This window comes from Typopeltis vanoorti, chromosome 14 (genome assembly GCF_054136105.1).
Source record: "Typopeltis vanoorti isolate ZY-2024b chromosome 14, IOZ_Tvanoo_1.0, whole genome shotgun sequence".
NCBI lineage: Eukaryota > Metazoa > Arthropoda > Arachnida > Uropygi > Thelyphonidae > Typopeltis > Typopeltis vanoorti.
Genome location: NC_143562.1, coordinates 110,615,266 through 110,639,533, shown reverse-complemented (window position 1 = coordinate 110,639,533; position 24,268 = coordinate 110,615,266). Strand labels below are relative to the sequence as shown.

Sequence of the window (24,268 nt, the reverse complement as noted above, 5' to 3'; positions counted from 1 at the left end):
GATAACTATCTGAGACAGCATGTAATGGAAAATACTAGGGATTCAAGAGTGCTTAATCTAGTAATAGCATCTGAGAATTTGACTGCAATAAATATGACCATGTTTCCACCTACTGGTGAGAGTGATCATAAGGTCTTAACCTTATGATCACGATTTTTGATTAAGACAGGGTACATGTGAAATTACTGTGCTGGTAAGTATGAGAAGCTTAGGAGATTGCTTGGTTCAGTGCCATGGCATGTAAAACTGCAAGAGCTGGATGTCAATAGAGAATGGGAAGTGGTCAAGGAGCATTTACAGGAGGTTATGGCTGATTGTATTCTATTTTTACTATTATATTTTTACTTATATTTATATTTTTACTTATATTTATATTTATAGTAAAACAAGTAGGTGTAAATGGATGAATAACACCATTAAGCTTGAGCTGCAAAAAAAAAAAGAAAACTGTGGAGGGAATTTAAAGAAAAAGATGACCTGAATGCACACGAACAGTATAAAGCACAGGCCAAATGAGTGTGGTAAAAAAAGCAAAAGCGGATTATGAAAGGAAACTAGCTATGCAAGCTAAAGAGAATCCCAAACAGTTCTTTCAATATGCTGCAAGCAAAAAAAAAAAAAAAAAAAAACTGTACATGGCAAAATGATTTTAAGGAATGACGATGGTAAGGAGGTCACTGAATCAGTTGGTATATTGGAATTACTGAGCGAGCACTTTGCAAGAGTACATCATCCAGGTGGTGACATTGAAGAAATGAAGGAACCATTAGTTTATACGGGAATTGTGGTGAATGAAGTGGAGGTGAATAGTCTGTTACAGAACCTTAATGTGAATACATGTATGGGATTGGATGGTATACCAGCATGGGTCTTACGTGAAGCATCTAAAGAATTGTCAGTGCCCTTGACCATATTGTTTAATCTGAGTCTCGGGTCTGGTTTAGTCCCAAAGGGGTGGATAGAGGGGAAAATAGTTCCTCTGCATAAAAGAGGATCCAAGACTACTGTTGCAAATTACCGACCGATCAGCATATCAAGAGTCATAGTCAAGGGAAAAATACAGGAATGGACTGATGAAAATGAGATACTGTATGGGTGACAGCACGGTTTTGCGAAGGGTAGATCATTCCTCAGTAACTTGCTCGGGTTTTATAACACAGTGACAGCTGAACTGGATTAAAGTTATCAGTTTACAGTGATACTGCTGGACCTGGCTAAGGCTTTCGACAGGATACCACATGGAATTCTAATCTGTAAACTGCAACATATGGGAATGGATATAGGGTTGGTGAGATGGATAGGAGGGTGGTTGATGGAGAGATATCAGAGAGTAGTTTACTCAGGAGTAGAGTCCAAAATACGGCCTGTGACTAGTGGTGTGCCACAGGATTCTGTTCTTGGACCACTGTTGTATAATTTGTTCATTATCGATATAGGGAAGGATCTGAGAGGAACGGTCCGTTTGTTTGCTAATGATGCACAGTTGGGTAGGGCAATAGTGAATGCAGAAGATGTCAAAATTTTGCAGGATGTTTTGGATAGATTGGACATCTGGGCTAAGGAGAATGGATGTCAATTTAATGTGGCAAAATGTAACGTTATGCATTTTGAGGTGAAAAGATTAGCAGCAGTATACCACATTGGTGGAATTGTACTCCAGGAGATTGATGAGGCCAGGGACTTGGGAGTGTTGGTGGATAGGGAGATGAAGTTTAGGGGGCACATTGCAAAAGTGGCTAAATCAGCTCATCAACTCACTTGGTTGTTGAAAAATACTTTGACGAGCAGAGACAAGCAAGTTATTGTTCCTCTGTATCGAGCCTTGATAAAACCCCATCTCGACTACTGTGCCCAGATTTGGTCACCTAGGTTTCTTCTTGATGGGGAGGAGGTTGAGAGGATCCAGAGACAAGTGACCAAGATGATAGCACGTCTATGGAATGAATCTTATGAGAACAGGTTGAAGATTTGTGGGTTGCAAAAATTGGTTGATAGGCGGAAAAGGGGAGATATGATTGAAACATTCAAATTGCTGAAGGGTTTACATAGGATTAATTCAGAGGATATTTTTCAGAACAGGACTGGTGGTGGGAGGACTAGGGGACATCCATGGAAGTTGGGCAAGAGTGTGGTTAGTAAGGGTGTTAGAGCAAGGTTTTTTACTTTTAGAATGGTGAATGAGTGGAATAAGCTGCCAGAGTCTGTTGTCGATACTTTGCTTTGAACTCATTCGCTTTCATAGATAGTGTGTGAATGTTGAATAGTTGTGATGGACATGATGTTTCGGGCCTCCCTCGATGAGTCTAAGGACTCCTTGGAGTCGCCCGTAATAATAATAATCTTGGCAAGGCTGATGCTATCAGTGCCACCAATTCCTCTCCCTTATTCCGAATACTCCTGGCATTAGTATAAAGCATAAAAATGCATAAAAATATGGAATTTTTATTTAAAAAAAAAGATGATTTATAATTCAAAATGGTTTGTTACATATAGCATTAAGTGCATATCCTGTCACTAGTGGCTGATCATTTCCTTGCCTCCTACTTGTATAAAGCACAAATAATATTCCATTTTACAACTTAGATGGATTTAAGTTGTAAAATGGAATATTATTTAAATCCTGAAAATATTTAAATGCAAGCATTCTGTGCATGCGAATTCAATATAACACAAACAATTTCACAAAATCGAAATGATTAGGAAAGGATTTTCAAGAAGGTGGGCTGACTGACAATGTTGCACACGCATGAAGCTAAGAAGTGAAATTTTGAAATGGCACCATATGCTGAAAATAATGCGACTTTTGAGAACATGGTAGTATTATTGAAGAAGACCACTGCACTGTATTTAGAAACTTGTTCATATTTTTTAATTAACTAATTTGATGTTGATATGAAAAATGCTGTTGCATTGCATATTAAACATCATACCAATTATTTATCTCCACAATTTCAAAATGAATATATTAATTTACTAGCATCAAAAAAATGAAGTGATATAATAAGACATTCTAATAGCTGAATATTATAGTATAATAATGAGCGTGTACTTTTCTTGATCACAGAACTAATGTAAGTAACTATTTGGGAACATTGATCAAGCGTAAACGGATAAGTATTTTAATACCGAATGGTTTCACCAAACTTAAGCTGTTGGCATCGTCAGGGTACAAGCACTGAGGTTAAAACATATCACAAAATAGATCTTAACTGTAAATTCTAAAAATTATAGTTACAAACTAAATAGCAATGAACGTGAATAATACACATATTGCATGCATATGATTTATTAGTTGTTGCTAACGAACATTCTATAGTTGCATTAAAGTTCATTTCTTGTGTTCAGAGATCTAATTAGGGTTTTCCATATCTCTGGAAGTATTAAACCTTGGTTCCTGTTACGGTTATCTGTAGTGTGTGCGACTGTAGCTGCTTCTTTAAACATTCGAGAGTGGTAGTCTTCTTCTGTGTAAGAGGTACAACTTTTGTCCCACTCAATCATATGGTTTATTATGGAGAAATGTGATGACAGGCCTGATATGTCTTGTCTGTTATTTTTAACATATCCAATGTGTTCCTTCTATCTAATCTCGAGGCTTCTTGAAGTCTGGCTGATGTAACTTGAACCACATGAGCATGGAATATTGTAGACTCCAGCATATTTATAGAAAGGATTGGTATCTATTGGAGATCGTAGTAGTTTACAAATTGTTTCTGTAGGTTTGAATGTCACTCTCATTTTGTGTGGTTTGAGGAGATTAGTGAGCTTGTTAGAAATACTGCTCACATACGGAATGGCGATTGTTGTAATATATTGAGTGTCTTTTCGTTCTCTTTGTGGTAGCTCACAGAAAAGGATTTTGTTGACGAGTCTTCGTGGGTAGCCATTCAAGGCGAGGTTATTAGATATCAATGTTAATTCATCTTGGAGGTCTTTTTCATCTGTTGTAATGTGGAAAGCTCTTTTCTATAGTATGTGAACTATGCTGAGTTTGTGAGAAATGTAGTGTGTGGAGCTGAAATGTAGATAACCTCACTGTACAATCATTGCCTAAATTCAAACTATTTTTCTTGGAAGAAAACTATTTACCAACAATTAACTGGCCTGGTAATGGGTAGTCCCCTTTCACCTTCTTGTGCTGACCTATTTATGGAGGATCTCGAAAATAAAATTTCTCCATAACAAACCATATCATTGAGTGGGACAAAAGTTGTACCCCTTACATAGAAGAAGACTACCACTCTCGAATGTTTAAAGAAGCAGCTACAGTCGCATGCATTACAGATAGCCTTAACAGGAACCAAGGTTTAATACTTCCAGAGATATGGAAAACCCTAACTAGATCTCTGAACACACAAGAAATGAACCTTAATGCTAACTATAGAACGGCCCTTAGCAACAACTAGTAAATCATGTACACACGATACATGTATTATTCACGTTCAATGCTATTTTAGTTTGTAACTATAATTTTTTAGAATTTACAGTTAAGATCTATTTTGTGATATAATTTAACCTCAGTGCTTGTACCCAGACAACGTCAACAGCTTAAGTTTGGTGAAACTAGTTGGTATTAAAATACTTATCCATTTACATTTGATCAATGTTCCCAAATAGTTATTTACATTATAGCATAATATCTGACAGCACTCCAGATGCATCACACAGCCATCGATTAACAGAAATTATTCAGAAGTAAAATTTTCAAATGATATATACTGCTCAAAACAATTAGAGGGTATTTTTGTTTTCTTGTAAATTATAAAGTTCTAGAAATAATTTACAAATGTAACATAATTTGTAATAAATATCGATTATTTAAACAATATCTCATCAATTACACCCTATCCATAAGCAAGAAATATTTATTCATGTATAAATTACCCAATAGTTATAATTATTTGCAGAAATGTATAATTATCCAACAGAAACTAAAATATCCCCTAAGTTACTTAAATATAAAGAGCTAATAAGCTTCATTTCGGCAACAAAAACATTATTTAAATTAAGGGGATGTTAAATCCCACATTGTTTTAAAACCAAATAAGAAACTCAAAGATTGGAATCAGAGAGTTTCTTGCCGAATATAGTATAGTAAACTATAAAGTATCGGCGAAAAGACACTCAATATATTACACTTTGGTATTAACTCGGTCTAGCTACTCACTGATGAAGCCTCAAAAAAGGCTGAAACCGGTCTGGGTAGTGACCTCACCACCATAATGTAATAACAGCATACATTTCCTAGGAAATGTGTTTTTACATTATGGTAAATACCTAAGAATAGTGATCAGAACTTTACCGACTTTGCTGCGAGATTTCCGGTATGGCACTACGTGCTGGGCCACTTGCATTTAGCGGACGCTTAGTGCTCACCGATACTTTATAGTTTACTATACTATATTCGGCAAGAAACTCTCTGATTCCAATCTTTGAGTTTCTTATTCGGTTTTAAAACAATGTGGGATTTAACATCCCCTTAATTTAAATAATATCCCCTAAGTGTTTTGAGCAGCTTTACAACTGAAAAGCATTACAGCTGAAAAGAAGTTTATTGAGTTCATACACAACAGGAAAGATAGGAGAAAAAATTGAGTCAGAAATTAAGGACAAACTAACTCAAGAGGTCTATATTAATTGAAAATATATGTGGAAAAGGCTACAATAATGATGCCAGTATGGTGGTTAAGTATAACAAAGTTCAAGCCATTTTCCAAACAGAGAATTCCCTTGATCAGTACAATACATGTTGTTTACAGTCTTAATTTGACAAGTGGGGGGGGGGGAGCATTAATAGAGATGCTGTGACCTGTAAGGAACTATACAGTCATTGTACAATTTCTTCTCTTTTTCCATTAGCAAATGGGACAAACTATTATCACTCATTAAAATGAGCCTTAATAGATATGGATATAAAATGCTGCACAAAGCCAATACCATAAGTGCAATATATGGGCAACTCATATTATTTCAATATCAGACAAAATGAGAGATGATTGTTCATTAGGTGATGCATTATCCCTTGCCAAATCATTGTACTGTCAAATGAATACCTATAAGTTTATTCAATTTTAAGCATGTAGAATGTAATACTGGAAAGGTTAAACAGAGTCAATATATCACTGCATGGAAAAAAAAAAACATGGCATTTATTGATCATCAATATTAATTGATTGTAGTTGATTTGTTGATTGATTGAGTTGTAGATTATTTTAAAGATCTACGAAATAACAAAATTTGTGTTTTACTAAAATTGAGGAAACTTTTAAAAAAAAAATGAAAATACCAACAGAAAAAAGTACGCCAAAATGGAAAAAAAAATTCTGGATGAGCATGCTAGATGAGTCAAACTTGGATGCAATAAAAATTTCTTGTTTATCAATAACTGATTATATTATAATGCAGTTAAATGAAAGAGGCGAATATTTTAAAAAAATAGCAGGACTAATTTTTTGCCAGATGAAACATTCTAATCAATGACAAGTGAGGATTTAGAAAATGGAGCAGTTTTGTTCACAGAAAAATACTCTGAATTAAATCAAGGACAATTTAAAACTGAAATCATCTGCCTTAAACAATAAATATCTTTTGAGAGAATGTGCTAAAGAACTGAGAGTTCTGTTAACCTGGCTTCTCAATGAAAGTCTGTCCATTGAAAAACTACCCAAGGAATGGAAGGAGAGAAAGACAGTGCCATTGCATAAGGGTGGTAGCAGACTGGAAGGGTCAAACTATAGACCAGTTTGAATTTCATCAGTAAGTTAAGATCTTGGAAAAATTAGTGAGAGATCATTTACAGCATTGGACAAATAAGGGAAATGTTATCTGTGAGAGTCAGCATGGGTTTGTTAAGGAGTGCTCTTGTTTTAGTAATATGATTGCCTTTTATAATAAGGTGACAAAAGCAGTTGATGAGGAAAAGGCATATTCTGCCATTTTTTTTGGATTTTACAAAGGCATTTGACAGGATACCACATGATAAGTGATATTTAAATTGCAGCAGATGGGTTTAGATGTCAGGTTAGTGAACTGAATTCAGGATTGGCTATCTGATAGGTATCAGAGAGTTGTGTATATGGGGGAGCAGTATCAAGGAGGCAGAAGGTTACAAATGGGATCCCACAGGGCCCAGCATTGGAACCTGTATTATATAATCTTTATATCAATGATATTGTCATTGGATTGCAAGGGGATATTCAGTTGTTTGCAGATAATGTGAGCATGGAAAGGGTTATTAATAATAGTGCAGATGTGGAAACAATGATGCAGGAGGCTGTACACTCTGTTGGAAGAAGTGTCAGGGATGAAGTTGGGGAGGCAAGGAATCTGGGGCTTCTTTCATAGCAAGGATAGAAACCTGAAATGCAGGGAACATATTGCAAAGGTGGTGAAGGTAACCAAGAAGATTGCTGCAATAATGAGAAGGATGCTGATTTCCAGAGATAAAAGAGTTGTCATTTCATTGTATAAAGCTGGGATTAGATCACACTTGGACTATTATTCTCAAATTTGGTCCCCAGGATTTGAAGGAGATAAATTAACTGTGGAAAGGGTGCAGAGGCAGATTACAAAGATGGTATCAGGACTGTGCAATGTTAGTTATGCATATAGACTGAGAGCATGCAAACTGCAGAGTATGGGAGAAAGAAAGAGGAGAGGGGATATGATTGAGACTTTTAAAATGTTGAGAGGTAGTTACGACACTGGGGAGTTCTTTCACTTGGTGGAACAGGGGAAAAGGAGCAAGGACAAGGGGCCATCTCTGGCCCCTTGTCCTTGTTACTAAAGGAAGCTGTGAGCAGGAGAGTCAGGAGTGGTTTCTTTGTATGGAGGTTGGTTGAACTGTGGAATGCATTGGCTGATAGAGTGGTGAGAGCATGAACAGTCAATGAGTTCAAGGAGTGGTATGATAGACTTTGTTTTTTCTAGAAAGGAACCCCCACAATTAGTCTTTTGAATCCATGGAAACCTGAAACAATAATAAAAACAAAAATTCCCATAAAATGTATCACTTAAATATTTTAAATATGTTGGCTACATGGGAACTGTAAGAAGCTTCTCCAAATATTTAAGAATCTCTTAAAATATACCTTACAATGCCAAACAACTGTAACCATAGTCAAAGAGTTTAAAAAGGTAAAACCTTGTTAAGAATTATTTGTGATGGGTGATGGGACAAGAATACACATCACTATGTTCTCCTTTCAACTAAACACAAAATGACTAGCCAAATAGACTTCAATGAAGTTATCACAAATTTCACTAATGCAAAAGCAAGGATATAATGTTTATAACTTGACGCACATATCCACATGAATGTGTGATTTTATGTATTAATAATGTTTATGTATTGGTGTTTCTTTCTGTTATTGAAAAACTAAGAGAAATTAATGTATTACATGCATTTTAACTAATCAAACATATTCAAAAAGATGTTAGAAAAACTGTGGAAGAGAAACTTGGAGAAGAAGAAGAATGTGGGTTTAGGACAAATATTGGTTGTCAAGATCAGACTTTCATTTTACAAGAAATAGTTCAGAAATTATGGGAATATAGCAAGGATCAATACTTCAAATTTTGTAGATCTGGAAAATGCATATGACAAGGTGCCCAGAGAAAAACTTTTCAAAACACTACGATTACATGAGGAAAATGGAATATTATAGAGCAATACAGAGTCTGTAGTTAAGTTGTAAGTCAGTAATCAGAAGTGAAAGAAGTATAGAAAGATGGTACGATGTAAAATCATGTGCAAGACAAGGGCACACATTATCTCCATTCTTAATCATCATCTCTACAAATGCATTATGAAAATATGGTATTAAATCTAATTATTATTACGTGACACATCCAGGGAGTCCAAAAACTCATCAAGGGAGGACACCTGTTCCACAACTCTGTCTCCACCACTCAGTTCACCAACTACACCAATGCCACCTACTGACCACCACCACCACTAGTATTTCCACAGACAATCACAAACATCCATGCCCACAGCAGGATTCAAACATGCAGCCTTTTGGCTGGAGAGCAGATACGCTAATCACTCGACCAACCAGGCCAGCCATTTCTAATACCATTCCAAGTATAATATTAGAATTGGAGATATTAAGCATAACACTTTACTATAATTATGCAGATGGGGATGTACTCCTAAACACATCCAGTGCAAAGTCTCCAGGATTCTCTGACTAAACTGAATAACAACTGTAATAAATTTGGCATGAAAATGAGCAATAAGATCAAACTATGAAAACATGCAAGAACATAGAAAGCTTCAGCTGCATTCTATATGTAAAACAGTTCAGCTCTTTAGGCTCAAATTTTAGTGAAGATGAAATATACAAAAGAATGAGCAATACTAGTATAATGGGGAAGGAGGGAGGGGGGGCAGTTGAATAAATCTATATGGAATAAGATAGAAATCAGATAGAAAATCACTGTTCCTCCCATCATAATTTAGTTTTCCTGACTCTCTGTGTTAGGTCTCATAATTATTAGTTTTTCAAGACTCCTGATACCAAATGCATTCAAGTTAGGCGATCCCTCTTGTACATATCTAATCGTCTCTAAAACTCACTCACAAATCCAAAAACTCACATCCATTCCTTCTACACAGCCTATGAATCAGATCATTTGCCATCATAGCACTTCTTTTTCATTCATTTTTATCATATGTAGGTAATAAACTAACAATTTTCAAGTTTTTGCTATTCACTCTCACTTTCAACAACCCTTTCATATCCTCTCTCATACTGAACTTATCGCTAGTTAGATCATTAGTACCTATTACAATTACAATCTTGTTTAGTTTTCTTTTCTGTTTTTCTGTGTGTGCTATATGTTTAATTTTTGCTATGAAAAAACTTGAAGTTATATGATGATTGAACCCACTAATTAATATCATGTTTTTGCTGCTTACTAACTTACAGCTTAATCTTCTTATCATTCCTATATTCATTTAAATGCTGCTCAACATTCTGTAATTTCTGTAATTTCTGTCTAATAATCTGCTTTACAAAATAGTGTTTGAATACTGTCTTAACCAGTCTTAAGTTATGAATCTGAGAGTTGGATTAGAAATAAAGCACTTGTTCAAAGTGCTAGAGAGCACAGATATGAGAGTTCTGAGAAAAATTAGGGAAGCAAAAGATACTATCAATGGCAGAATCATAATTAAAAATGACTATATTAGAAGGAATTCAACATGGTATTATTAAAAAATGTGTGAGCAGAGCTAATCTAAAGTGGTAAGATCACTTAAACAGAATGGGGGGAAAAGGATTATCAAAACAGGTGTTTGATGCCAAGATGGCAGGAAAAAAGATCCAAAGTAAGACCAAGATCTAGGCAGACAGAATTAGTCAAAAGTGCTCTAGAAGACTGAAATATTAGATGACAATAGTGGAGTGCTGAGAAGTAATAGACTAATTTGGAGGAAAACTGTTGACAGAAGATTAGTAATATTGTAAACTTAATTATGTAGTGCTGTCATAGTATATCCTTTGATGGTACATATCAGGAAATGATTGATGATGATGACACATTGTGCCCCTTCAACTGGAAAAGCCTTCAGTTCTGTTCTCTTCAGGATTAGGGAAATTTTTATATGGATTTTTCTACTGAAGATGTTAGCAAATTAGATACAGAGGTAGTAGGTTTTTTCCCCTCAAAAATTATCTCCCCCCCCCCTGGAATTTGCCTATATACAGATTTTTCATCCAACATACAAGCAAATCAGCTCTCTGAAGAAGACTATTAGTGGACAGTAAATAGTGCATAGTGTAAATGGTGGATAGTGTAGTTCAGATGGAGGATTAAGCAGCGTATATAGTGGGTTGGGTGATAATTTTCTGTGATGAGTCCTAAGGCTCCTTGTAAATGTTATGTAACACTAATAATATTTATGCTTGAAGTACGGAGAGAGAGAGAGGGAGAAAAAAAAAAAATATATATATATATATATATATATATGTAATAAATATAATCATTTAAGAATCTTTGAAGTGATTACTTCAGACTTCCAAAAAATCTTTACCTTCGGTTTTTATCATGTTTGATTCTTTTTACTGCGATATGCCAGAACATTATGCCATAATAGTATTTGTCTTCTCTACTCTTACTAAACTGTCCTTCCCATAACTGTTTAGCTACTTTTACTCATAGCTTAACTTTCTTGAATTTTCAGTATGATACACTTTTCATATTTCAGTATGATAATTGTTTGCATACTTGGGATTAGGAGTTAAAATAACCAAGTTTATAAAATTACTTGGTTATCCTAAGATATATATATATATATATATATATATATATATATATATATTGTGTGCATGCACATGTGTATCATACTGAAAATGCAAGAAAGTTAAGCTATGAGTAAAAGTAGCTAAACAGTTATGGGAAGAACAGTTTAGTAAGAGTAGAGAAGACAAATACTATTATGGCAAAATGTTCTGGGCATATCGTAGTAAAAAGAATCAAACATGATAAAAACCGAAGGTAAAGATTTTTTGGAAGTCTGAAGTAATCACTTTCAAAGATTCTTAAATGATAAGCAGTGACAGAACAGTAGTAGAAAATATTCAAGAGGAATGACATTGAGAGTATATCAACAATTGTCAATATTTAACCAGAACATTTGTCAATATGCTTGTCAATATTTATCCAGAAATAGGATATTCAACCAGAAATATCTCCATCATATATATATGGAGATATATTTTATGATGGTTACAGTACATAATTCACAGAGACAGGTTAGAAGAATGAAATGATGATGACAACTAGAAAAAATTGCTGACTTACAACTTAAGTAGGCTATAAGAGTACTTTGTATAATGTCCTGCATACATCATATATCTGCAGGTTTTGAACTGTGACTAGTGGTGTGCCACAGGGTTCTGTTCTTGGACCACTGCTGTTTAATTTGTTCATTAACGATATAGGGAAGGGTCTAAGTGGGACAGTTCATTTGTTCACTGATGATGCAAAGTTGGGTAGGGCGATAGTGAATGCAGAAGATGTCAAAGTCTTGCAAGATGACTTAGATAGATTGGAGTTCTGGACTAAGGAGAATGGATGTCAATTTAATGTGACAAAATGTAAGGTTATGCATTTCGGAGTGAAAAGATTAGCAGCAGTATACCACATTGGTGGAACTGTGCTCCAAGAGATTGATGAGGCCAGGGACTTGGGAGTGTTGGTGGATAGGGAGATGAAGTTTAGGGGGCACATTGCGAAAGTAGCTAAATCAGCTCATCAACTCACTTGGTTGTTGAAAAATACCTTGACGAGCAGAGAAAAACAAGTTATTGTACCTCTGTACCGAGCCCTGATAAGACCTCATCTCGACTACTGTGCCCAGATTTGGTCACCTCGGTTTCTTCTTGATGGGGAGGAGGTTGAGAGGATCCAGAGCCGAGTGACTAAGATGATAGCAGGTCTATGGAATGAACTATATGAGAACAGGTTGAAGATTTGTGGGTTGCAGAAACTAGTTGATAGGCGGAAAAGGGGAGATATGATTGAGACATTCAAATTGCTAAAAGGATTCTATAGGATTAATTCAGATCATATTTTTGAGATCAGGACTGGTGGTGGGAGAACTAGGGGACACCCATGGAAGCTGGGCAAGAGCGTGGTTGTTAGAGCTGGGTTCTTTACTTTTAGAGTGGTAAATGAGTGGAATAAGCTGCCAGAGTCTGTTGTGGGTGCTATGACAGTGAGTGAGTTCAAGGCAAGGTATGATAGATACTATGAGAATGTTGAACAGCTGTGTGAACATGATGTTTAGGGCCTCCCTCGATGAGTCTAAGGACTCCTGGAGTAGCCCGTAGTAGTAATAATAATAATAATAATCTATCTTTCAGGGGACCCTCTAACCCCTAGAGGGCGTGTCCCCTGGGTGGCAGATAGGGGAGCCCACCACGTATGTATGTATGTGTGTATGTGTGCGTGTGATCCACAAGCTGAGTTGACCAAAACCAAAACACAACCAACTGCATTTTCCTGGTGTTTATAAAGTTATGTGTGAGTGAATGTGGTTGACCTTATTTTGGCTAGACAGATAAATCTATTTCACTTCGTCGTGAGTAACATAGATGTGACAGTTCCTACAGTGAGAATACAAGTGAAGGCCTTTCCAGTCATGTTCTCTTCTCTGCAAACTCTAACCTCGAAGAATGGCCACACCAAGTTGATTGGGATCACACAACCAATTTATATATATGCAAGGATGAATTTGAAAGACGAATTATAGAATCAAAAGAAATAGTTCTGGACCCTTCACACTTGAACAACAAACTGGATCTATCAACAATCTAAGTTACAATTTGCCTGATTCCCATAGCGCAGTAATCCAATACTGGCGCTCTAAAATTAGCTGTCGCACACATTCAACTCATGCCAACAATAGTACACAGTCACCTATTCAAATATGACTGTTACTATTCTGCTTCTTTTTATTAAGCTGGAAAGTCCATGTTTCTTATCTTGTTATTTTATGTCTTAGGTTATTTCTTACTCACCTGAAGAAGTCGGAACACCGATGAAACTAGTCGTGATTTATTAAATTTTGTTATATTTATTGTTTTGTTATACTTTCTCGGGTTCTAGTCAGTTAAATTTTAATTGCATAAATGTATACATCCCAAGTCAATCCTAATTACAACAATATATATATATATATATATATATATATATGGTAGGGTGGTCCGACTCGTGGACCAACAAGGGCAATCATCTTGATTGTAAGGGAAGCATTACTCCCATGGTCCCCTAACTGGATCTATCCAATTCTTCTTCTACTCTGAGGAAGATCCACTCATTTTAATCTTTCCTAGAAGGCCTTATCAGTCAACTCTTCTTATTTTACGACCCTTATGCTATTAGAGTACTCGAGGGCCATGGGGTCTTTCCATTTCTGACCTTATAACCATGTCCCTCTATAAACCTTTACTATAATTCTACTTTATTCTACTATAATCTACTCTTTCCCCTTCAAGATACCCTATTCCTCCTATGGGTTTAAATTTTGGAAGAAGGCTAGGTTCAGTAGCCTTAAGGTAGCAGTCCTACCACTGAACTATCCATCGTCAGGCTAGTCACCTGACATGGAGAACATAATTCTACTTTTAAGCTGACAGAAAAATGTAATCTGAATGAATCTATGGAAAATGACCCTGGAATGGAAAAGGTAAAACGAAAATGGAAACGACAAAATATAATACATATAGCAAACTGGAATCTAAGAGGAACAGCATATAAAAAAATAGGATTAGACCAAATATCAAATGAAAGAAATTTTAAAATAGCAGTAATCACTGAAACAAAAAAAGAAATTAAAAGGAACCATGAGAACCGAAAATATTAATGTGATATACAGTGGAGTTGACAAAGACCAAAGAGCCACAAGCAGGAGTCATGATTTGGATTCATAACTAACTCCCTTTCAAAACAGTTAAAACATTATAAATTATGGAATGAAAGAATAATAGAAGATAAATAAAAATAGATAGAGGTTATTTAACAATAATTAGTGTATATCCTGTTCACTTCCCCAGAAGAAGGAAGAGAACAGGATAATATTGAATTTTATAATCAGCTACAAAATATTTATAATAAAATAAATAAAAACGATTATGTTATTTCAGCAGGAGACTTAAATGCAAGAATTGGAAACACGAAAATTAATAATAATATAGGAATATATGAAGAACATACTCTAAACAGGAATGGTAAAAAACATTGACTTTGTAGTTTATAATAACCTAAAAATAATGAATTCTTTCTATAAACATAAAGACATACATAAATATACTTGGGCAGCAAGAGGATGGAAATCAATATTAGATTATTTTATCTTAAATGAAAAGACATCAAAGTTTTCGTTAGATTTAGAGTTCAAAGAGGATATGAAAATAATCAAATACAAGTAAGATTAAATCATGAGCTATCATATACAAGAGAGATAAACTAAGGGGTCCAACAGGGATGCTGCCTCTCAGTAACTCTCTTTAATATTTGCCTACATGAAACAATAATAAAATGGAATAAAAATTTCCATCAAGGAATTAAACTTTCTCCTACTGTGAACTTGAACACTCTCCTTTTTTGCCGACGACCAAATAATAATTAGAAATTCTGAAGATAACTTACAGAAAGCTATTTTAGATCTAAATGATATATCCAAAGATTATGGTATGATAATATCAACAGAAAAATTAAAAAGTATGGCATTTAATTAGCAAAATCCAGTAAGAACTAAAATAGTAATAGATAAGATCTTAGAACAGGTGAATTCATTTAACTACCTAGGATGTATGATCACATATGAAAAAGATATAAAAGTAAAAATTGCAAAATATTTAAAAATAACAGGTGTAATTAACTCTATATTTAAACCAAACCTAGTTCAAAAACAAACCAGACTAAAAGTATACAATACATTAGCCCTACCAGTCTTATTGTATGGAAGTGAAATCTGGACAATAAAACAAAGACAAATGAAGATTAATAACAGCAGAAATTAAGTTTTTGAGAAAAAATGCAAAGTATACTGTATTCGATCACAAAAGAAACGAAGAAATTATGAAAGAATTAAATCAAGAATCAGTAATAGAAAAAATTTAAAAATATAAACGTAAATGGATAGAACACATTCAAAGAATGAAAATAGAAAGATTACCAAAACAAGCCTTAAAGTACAAGCCATTAGGAAAAAGAAAACCAGGACGTCCTCTTAAAAGATTCAACGATGACTTCTAAGGCTGGAACAGGCCACGCCAGGCCTAAATCCTTGATATGCATGATGATAGCGTTATATATATATATATATATATATATATATACACACACACACACACTCCTTATATACTAGGGAGGGCAACAGTTGATAAAGGTAATGTATGCACTTTGAGATGAAAAGATTACTAACTTCGTACCATACTAGGGGTAGTAGTTTACAGGAAATTGAAGAGGCTAGAGATCTGGGGGTGATGGTGGATAGAGATCTGAAATTCAGAGGACACATTGCAAGAGATGGCAAAATAGCTCAGAGGATTACTTTGATGCTGAAAAACACACTGACAAGTAAAGACAGGGAGGTTATTATCCCTTTTTATAAAGCTAGATGTGGCCATATGTTCACTACTGTGCTCAGGTTTGGTCACCTGTGTTTCTTGGGGGATCAGGAGGTGGTGAAGAGGATTCAGAGACAAGTGACCAAGCTGGTGACAGATCTGTGGAATGTTCCCTATGAGGACAGACTGGAGTTGAAGAGTTTACTGACAGTTGGAGGAGAAGGGATATGATAGAAACTTATTGATTACTAAAGGGATTCTATAAGATCGACACAGAAGAAATTTTTCAATACATGGTGAATATGGGATACTCAAACAAGGTTACCCACTTGGAAGTTATCTAAGAGTGTGGTTAGTAAGAGTGTGTGGACTACGTTCTTTAATTGGAGGGTGGTAAATGAGTGAAATGGATGGCCAGAAGTGGTTGTGAGTGCCCTAACAGTGAATAAGTTTAAGGAGATGTATGATTAGGCATTGTGTTAATGGATAGAGTGGGTATACCATGATGAGTCTTTTGATTCATTAGAGTACTCATATAAATAATAATAATAATATTCTCTCAACTCTATATCATAAACTAAAAATTTAGTCCTAGCAGTCCTTTTTTTAACCTGTACTAGCTTGCATATCAAATTTCAGTTCTATAATATTTCTTAGCCTCCTCTCAACTATCATTCACCTTAATGTTACCTTGAGGTGGGGGGGGGGGGATTCCTCTGTATTTCTCATGTTTTATTTTCCTTTCCATCTAAGAGCTTCACCCCTTCACTCCAATCATCTGAAATTCAATCTTCTGAATTATGCATTGTAACTAGGAATTGTTCACTTCACAGTTTCAAACAGCATGCTTTTGAATTAGCATTTTAATAAACTGTGCCATAATTTATTTACAACACATCAAAAATTTACGTGTTCGTCTGAATGAAACTTCTTGGACTGTCCTTAACCTTGAATCAAGACAGCAGAAATTCCAGTTAGTGATGACCGGCATCACAGAAGCTTGGCTTTTCGCTTAAGGGCCCTAAATTCTGATGGATTAAATGGCTTGGGTATTTTTTTTTTTTTGTTCATTTGTTTAGTTTTCTGAATTCTACTCACAAAGAGGTTGTTAACCTGTAAACACTAGTACTATATGGACTAAAGGTTAAAATAATCAGGAAACCGTACACCACACAATAATTAAGTGTCTCCTATTAAGCAACAAAAATCATCTAACCACTGAACACTTTCACTAACATCCATGTCTATAACAGGATTCAAATCCACACCTAGGTTAACTCTTAAGAGACATTGGCTATCCAGGCCAACATATGTCTTGAGCCACTAACACAACCAACAATATGAACATGTAAGCAAGGAATTGGAGAATGCTGATCATAACCTCCATCAGCATGTTAAAACACAAAGGTTTATCTTAGCTATCTGAAAATAATGTCTATAGTTCACTTCATAATCTACATAATTATTTTGAAGTTCTTAGCCCAGTATTCCTCCCATATTTACTAAAATGTGGGAGGAATACTGGGCTAAGAACTTCAAGAAAGAACTTATTTATTCCTTCCACATCTACTAAAATGTTGATGTATAGAAGATTGGGATGATTGGGATAAACATAATAACACACTATAATAATCTACTACACAAAAAGGCTACACTATAATAGTGTAGCATTTTCATTGTAACAATATGCTCCTGATAACAATAAAAAAATAATAATAATCAGCAACTTAAATGTCTCATATCACAATCATATATAAAAGATGTTTGCTATTGCTGCTTAGAACTCAAAACAACAAAGCAGGCTAGTTGCCATTATCAAAATTGATAAATATGGAAATTATTATGAAAACTTGAAAACAGAGTGATGCATTGTGCAAATACAGAACCATCTGTTGCCATAATTTAAGAGAAAAATTACCAAAGAATAATCATCATTTTTCTTTTACAAATGAATTAAGTTTATTTCTGTGCTGGATTTAAATAAATCCATCATATACAAAGAAACAATTCTTTAATTACCTGGTTCCCACTGAAATCCAGAACATCTAAGTGAATTAAGGTATCAAGTCCTGTAATCTGCTTTATTCTATTAAATAAAAAATAACACCTATGTTAATTAATAGTACAAAAATATACAATGAAGATTAAAGTGAAGTCTACAAGAGAAAGAAATATAATGGTGCCGTCTTCAAGAATAATGAATAATTTGCAAAATAATTTCATATCTCAATATATATACCTAACAAAACAGATGAAGGTCTGACAAAAGACAACCAGAATGCAGTGTAGGTAATCAATCTCCCAGATGTGTAGGTGTAAATGCACAGTAACTCTAGATACATGTCATATATTAAGGATGCAGATTTGAATTATTTTGCAAATTATTCATTATTCTTAGCATGTTGCCTCCAACCAAGGTTTGCAGAGTGGAGGCTGAGTTTCTAGAAAAAGAACTTTGCTATGAGCTACCTTACCCCCCCCTCTCCTTTTTAATCAGGAGCCTTATAAAAGTTCCTTAAAGATGAAAATTCCAGATGAAATTCGAATTCAAAACTTTCCAATGAATGCTTAAAAAACTTCATTCAATCCATAACCAAATAGTGGGTTATTTTTGCATAGCTGTTATTGAAAGCTTATAAGAATCTGAAAGCTAATGGCAAGAAACAAATTTTCTACATTTAACCTCAAAAAAGCGATATGATAAAACTATGTAATCAACATTACGTTATTACTAGCTTCCTTTCAACGAACTTTTCTTTCAAATTAGTCTGCTGTCAAGTTTGCAATACTGTCAGATCAATTTCATTTTTTTCTTTTCTTATTAAATGCATCGAAGAGAAAGTCTAAATTTTCTCTAATTAATTATTTAATTAATTAAAAATTAGAATTAATTCTAATTAAATCCTAAAATATCATCCAAATCATGGAAACATGTAGAGAAACCAGCTTATTTACATATTTTCTTTCTTTACATTTGTGATATCCCATCCAGTCCAAGAGCATTATTAACATCAAACTTACTTAAAATTTCCAACACTTCACATTCCTAAACTCTTCTTTCTCACAGTTATTCAACAGTGCTTCCAATCTCCCAATTTATAATGCACTGATGAAATACTCAATGAACATTCCACTGTACCTTAAATGGAGATAGGGCATCTGTTCATCTCCACCAACTGAAATCGGTCTTCTTACTCTTTCTTCTACTAGCCATATAACTTAAGAGTTCTCTAGGATCCTGTTTTTGCTGCCTCAGTAGTCCCCTTTAATATTCCAATTTCCTCTCCCTTGTTACTTTTGCTACCCACCTTGTGCCAATATATTTATGCTACTGAGGGGTATCTTGTTCTTTATATAATCATCTTAATTCCCATTGATCCTGCAAAATTTTACAATTCATTCATTTCACTCCTACTCTATTTAGCTTCCATACTTCAGGAATGCAAGTGGGCATTACCATTAATAATTGAAAAGTCCCAGGAATGAGGGTTTCTCTCCACTTAAAGTAATCATGCTATGACAGGTCACCAATCTGTTTCTCAGTTTGTCACAGTCTGCAGTTCTATTATTCCACATCTCTTTTTTGTTCAGTGAAGAATGTATCCATCTAGCTATTCCCACATCAAAACCACATGACCACTCTCTCACCAACTGATGGCATGACAATGGTATATTGATTCATATATTGATTGATGCCCACATGTTGCCTCCACTATCTGTAAAGTACTTAGCACTCAGCAGCTCATGCAATTCATTCTCATTAATCATTCAAGTTTCCTGTCAAATTTACCCATTATCATCACCACTCTCATCTGCTAAAACATTTCAGAATCATCTCTCTCCACATTCCATGACCTATAGTAACAACCCACTAGAAATTTAAAATTTCCACTTACCTCAATCTCATACCAAATAGTCTCAACATGATTATTGCTGTTTCCTTTAATTTCACCTTGTGCGTATACAACTCTTCTGAAATCGACTACCCCAACTTTTATTGTTTGTCTTCCCATAAAATGAAATCCTGTACACATAATATTCTATTCCCATCAGAAGCTATATCAAATCACGTCTCACTGATAGTGTGATTTGTGGTCGAGCTAATTTTGCCAATGCCACAAGCTCTGACCCTAGATTCCTATATACTCTTTACCAATCTACTATGAATACTTCATTGTTGATTGTCACGAAGATGTAGATGAGAGGAGAAAATATGTCTTATAATTATTAGCTAACCTTTAGTTATTAATTATTCTACCAATATATTCTGGTATCCCATAATGCAAAGCACACTTCCATTTAGATGAATGTATTTTTATGCATTATGGGAAGGAAAATTTTAAAATTTTCCTTCCCATAAAATTTTAAAAAAGATAGGATCCAAAAGTCTTAACTGATGCCTTCTATGGGATCTTGCTCAATCGGCTCAGATCTCTGGTGATTTCTGGTAAGGTGAGATAACTATCGTTATTTAAATTTGGAGAAAGTTGTAAAACTGTGGCAGATTTTCACAGCAGTCTCTCATATTTGTATCTTGAAAGTTTATTTTTCACTTCTTTCAACATCTTTCTCTAAATCCAGTGTAATTTAATAAAAAGGTGGCATACCATTTGGCAGCTCCTATAGGAGGAGATGACCTTGCTAATGCTTCTGCCTTGGTATCTCCACTTGGGCCTGGCTCCCACTGAAAAGACCTCAATAAAGGTCGAAACTAGTCTGGGTAGTGGCCCTTCCCTTAATGCATAACATTATACATATCCACAAGGAGATGTGTTTTGCATTATGGGAGATACTGAGATAGGAGTGTTGGTAGCTTTCTCCATCTTTGCAAGGAGTCGTCCTGAGTTGTACCACTTTACCCCAGTCCTGAAGATACTTTCAGGCGCAAACTTTGTTTGCACACACTTGGATAAAGGATTAAACTAAATTTATCATATTTGTATCTGTTTCTGTATAAGTAAGTTTTTTCCCAATTAGATCTTGTGATCTATAATAATGGTGTGATCTGCCATCCAAAAATTGCTGCAGTAGAAAATGGACATAGTTCCTATTCCCATTCATAGCTGTATTTTTTAAGGAAATTATAATGTAGACTAAATACTATTTGAAATAAATTTAACTAATAATTCTGATATTTCAGCAAAGTCAAATTGCCAACATCATGGAACACAGAACAATATGATATATGCATGCAGACACTACACTGCATAGACTACACTACACCCCGCCCCTAAAAAAAACAGAGCCAGCAGTGTGATGTCTGATGAACGTGTGTGTGTGTGGGGGGGGGGGTATTCACTGCTACCTCTTCACCCAATCCATCAGTTCAGCAGATTTCATCTAAGATAGGCCCTGACATCACGATGGTAGTGGGGAGGTGCTCTAACTTGCTGGAAATAAAAAATGACATGCGCACACAAATAAATTATTATTATTATTTGACACCTCCAGGGAGTCCTAAGACTCATCAAGGGAGGACACCTACTCTACAACTCTCCATCTCCATCACTCAATCTCATCCACAAACTACCTCATCTACACCAACACCATCTACTGTCCACCATCACCACTATTATTTCACAGACAATCACAAACATCCATGCCCATGGCAGAATTCACACCTGCAGCCTTTTGGCTGGAGAGCGGATACACTAACCACTCAGCCAAACAAGCCTGGCACAAGTAACAGCATTGTCAAAAAAGAATTGTCCAATTAAGCCCAATTATGACAATCCACACAACACTGTAACCCCTGGTAAGTTCACACAATGTTCCATCATAACATGCAGATTCTCAGTTGTCCAGTAGCTACAATTGGGGCAATTAATTAAGCCATTTAACTTAAATATGACCTCATCACTCCATACAATCTTGTTTGAAAACTGTGCATCCTGTGCACATTTTGCCAGGTACTACTCAAAAAGTTCAACTCTATGGTCAGCACTGTCTTGAATGAGGGCGTGGACTAATGTTGCAATAAAACTTTTCCAATGGGCACGTTTCAAAATGAGATCAATACTCGATTTTGAAATTTCTGTGCCATAAGCTGCCTGCCAAACAGACTTTCTTGGAGATTGCTGTAAATTTTAAGCAGCTCATTTTCTGTTGTGGACATTCACAGTCTTCTGAACGCTGCTTTGGTCAGCTTAACACCCAACTGGCCAGGACATATTTCCAGATAAATCCGGATACAATTCTGTAACACCCATTGAATAACCTGGATAAGAAGTGCAAGTTGTCTCACTATTTCATACACCTCGGCCGGTAGAGAGGTTAAACAGTTCCATCTGCTTCAAACTTATCTCTAATTTGAGCAACAGTGAGTCATATTGGTCAGATCTCTTTGAAATGCCCTTCTAAACTGTTTTGGTACTTCACTTATGTTCTAGCACTTCCAGTAGCACTTTAGAGTAAATTTCCTTTAGTCAAAGCATAGTCACATTTCTGCCATTATTTCAAATCAGCTACACCTGAAAAGAACAAAAATTTATTGAGTTATGGGTGCAATATAAAACCATAGCCTATTGTGGTTTCATATTCCCAGACTTTTTTCATTAGTGTGAGACGTATTCAGTGGATAATAACCGTTACACGGCCATTTTGGATCATTTTTTGGGTTCACCTTCCATCACTATGGCATCTACGAGTAAAAAGAGTAAATCAAGTGATTCTTGTCAGGTTTATAATGAAAAGTGGACCAATTTGTACATTTTTTTTTTTTAGGGACACCTAAAAAAAAAATATATATATATATATATATACACACAGTAAACCAGGGGTTCAACACTGGCCCACGGGTGGTTCGTGGAGTTCTTTGCTGTGGCCCGCCAGCCATATTAAAAAAATAACTACTTAACATTAAAATGCAATTAAATAAAAAATAATTTCAATGAAGCCCGCAGGCCACTAAGCTATACTGTGGTATTTAGAATTGTAAGATGCTTTCCAGATTCACAAGGAATGCTGTGCATTTGATACTTTACATAAAACCCTATAAAAGTAAATATTAAATAGACATGTTTCTTCAGCCATCTACCAGCACCAAGCAGTAATTAAGCACTAGTACTAACTTCGCAAGTAAAATGGTTGAAGCAGTAGTTTGTCCAAGTGTGGTGTCTAGTGCCTTCCAGATACATATTGAAGGTTCTCGATACTTCATTATTTTCATATAAATACATGAGGATCTCATTCATAGTCAATCAGTCGTGAACAGTGTGATATTCTTGTATCAACACATGCAAGTTCATCATTTCAGCCATAGCCTATTGTGGTTTTATATTGCCAGACTTTTTTCATTAGTATGAGACGTATTCAGTGGATAATAACCATTACACGGCCATTTTGGATCATTTTTTGGGTTCACCTTCCATCACTATGGCGTCTACGAGTAAAAAGTCAAAATGAAGTGATTGTTGTCGGATTTTTAATGAAAAGGTAGACCAATTTGTACTTTTTTGTGCTGATCGACGATAAGTGAGTGTGTTTAGTTTTGTCGTGAGTCAGCGTCAGTTTCAAAAGAATACAATATAAAACGACACTATGAGACAAATCATGAGTCCAATTTCGATCACCTTCAAGGGCAGCTTCGTGTAGACAAAGTGAACCGTCTCCGAACTGATTTAAATTGCCAGCAGGGTATGTTTAAAAGGCAGAGAGAAGACAGCGAAGCGTGCATCAAAGTAAGTTATGTAATAGCTGAAAAAATTGCTAAAAAATCAAAAGCTTCTTGGACGGCAAGTTTGTGAAAGAGTGTCTCATCGCTGGTGGGAAAATTCTGCCTAAATAATAAGCAAGTGTTTAAAAACCTGAGTTTGTGTGGGTTAACTGTAGCACGACATGTCGAAGAACTTACCAATAACATTGAAGGAACTTTTAAAAAAAACAGTCGTCCAAATCTACGTCATATTCACTTGCTTTAGATGGTAGCACAGGTGTGAAGGATACAGCACAACTGGCTATCTTTGTCCGTGGCAATGATCAACAATTCATTGTGACAGAACTGCTAGCGTTCGTACCTATGAAGGGAACGACGAAAGGCACTATATTCTTGAAGCTGCCAAGAAAACACTCTAGCATTTCGACCTCAGCTTAACCAACCACGAGGGTGTGGTAACTGATGGTGCCCCTGCTATGGTGGGAAAGAACAAAGAGTTTGTTATGCTGCTACGGAAAGAACCGGAACTAGA

At 35.3% G+C, this 24,268-nt stretch overlaps 1 protein-coding gene across 3 annotated transcripts in view; it reads right to left on the bottom strand.

Annotated features, from left to right (window-relative positions):
• Positions 1 to 24,268, bottom strand: part of LOC150099834 (leucine-rich repeat-containing protein 49-like) — an 853,241-nt gene that overhangs the window by 574,499 nt on the left and 254,474 nt on the right. For all 3 annotated transcript variants that reach the window (XM_090403687.1, XM_090403689.1, XM_090403688.1), the window contains exon 7: positions 18,102 to 18,168. In XM_090403687.1, the coding sequence (XP_090259813.1) occupies positions 18,102 to 18,168 (67 nt within the window). The remainder of the gene's footprint in view (positions 1 to 18,101; positions 18,169 to 24,268) is intronic.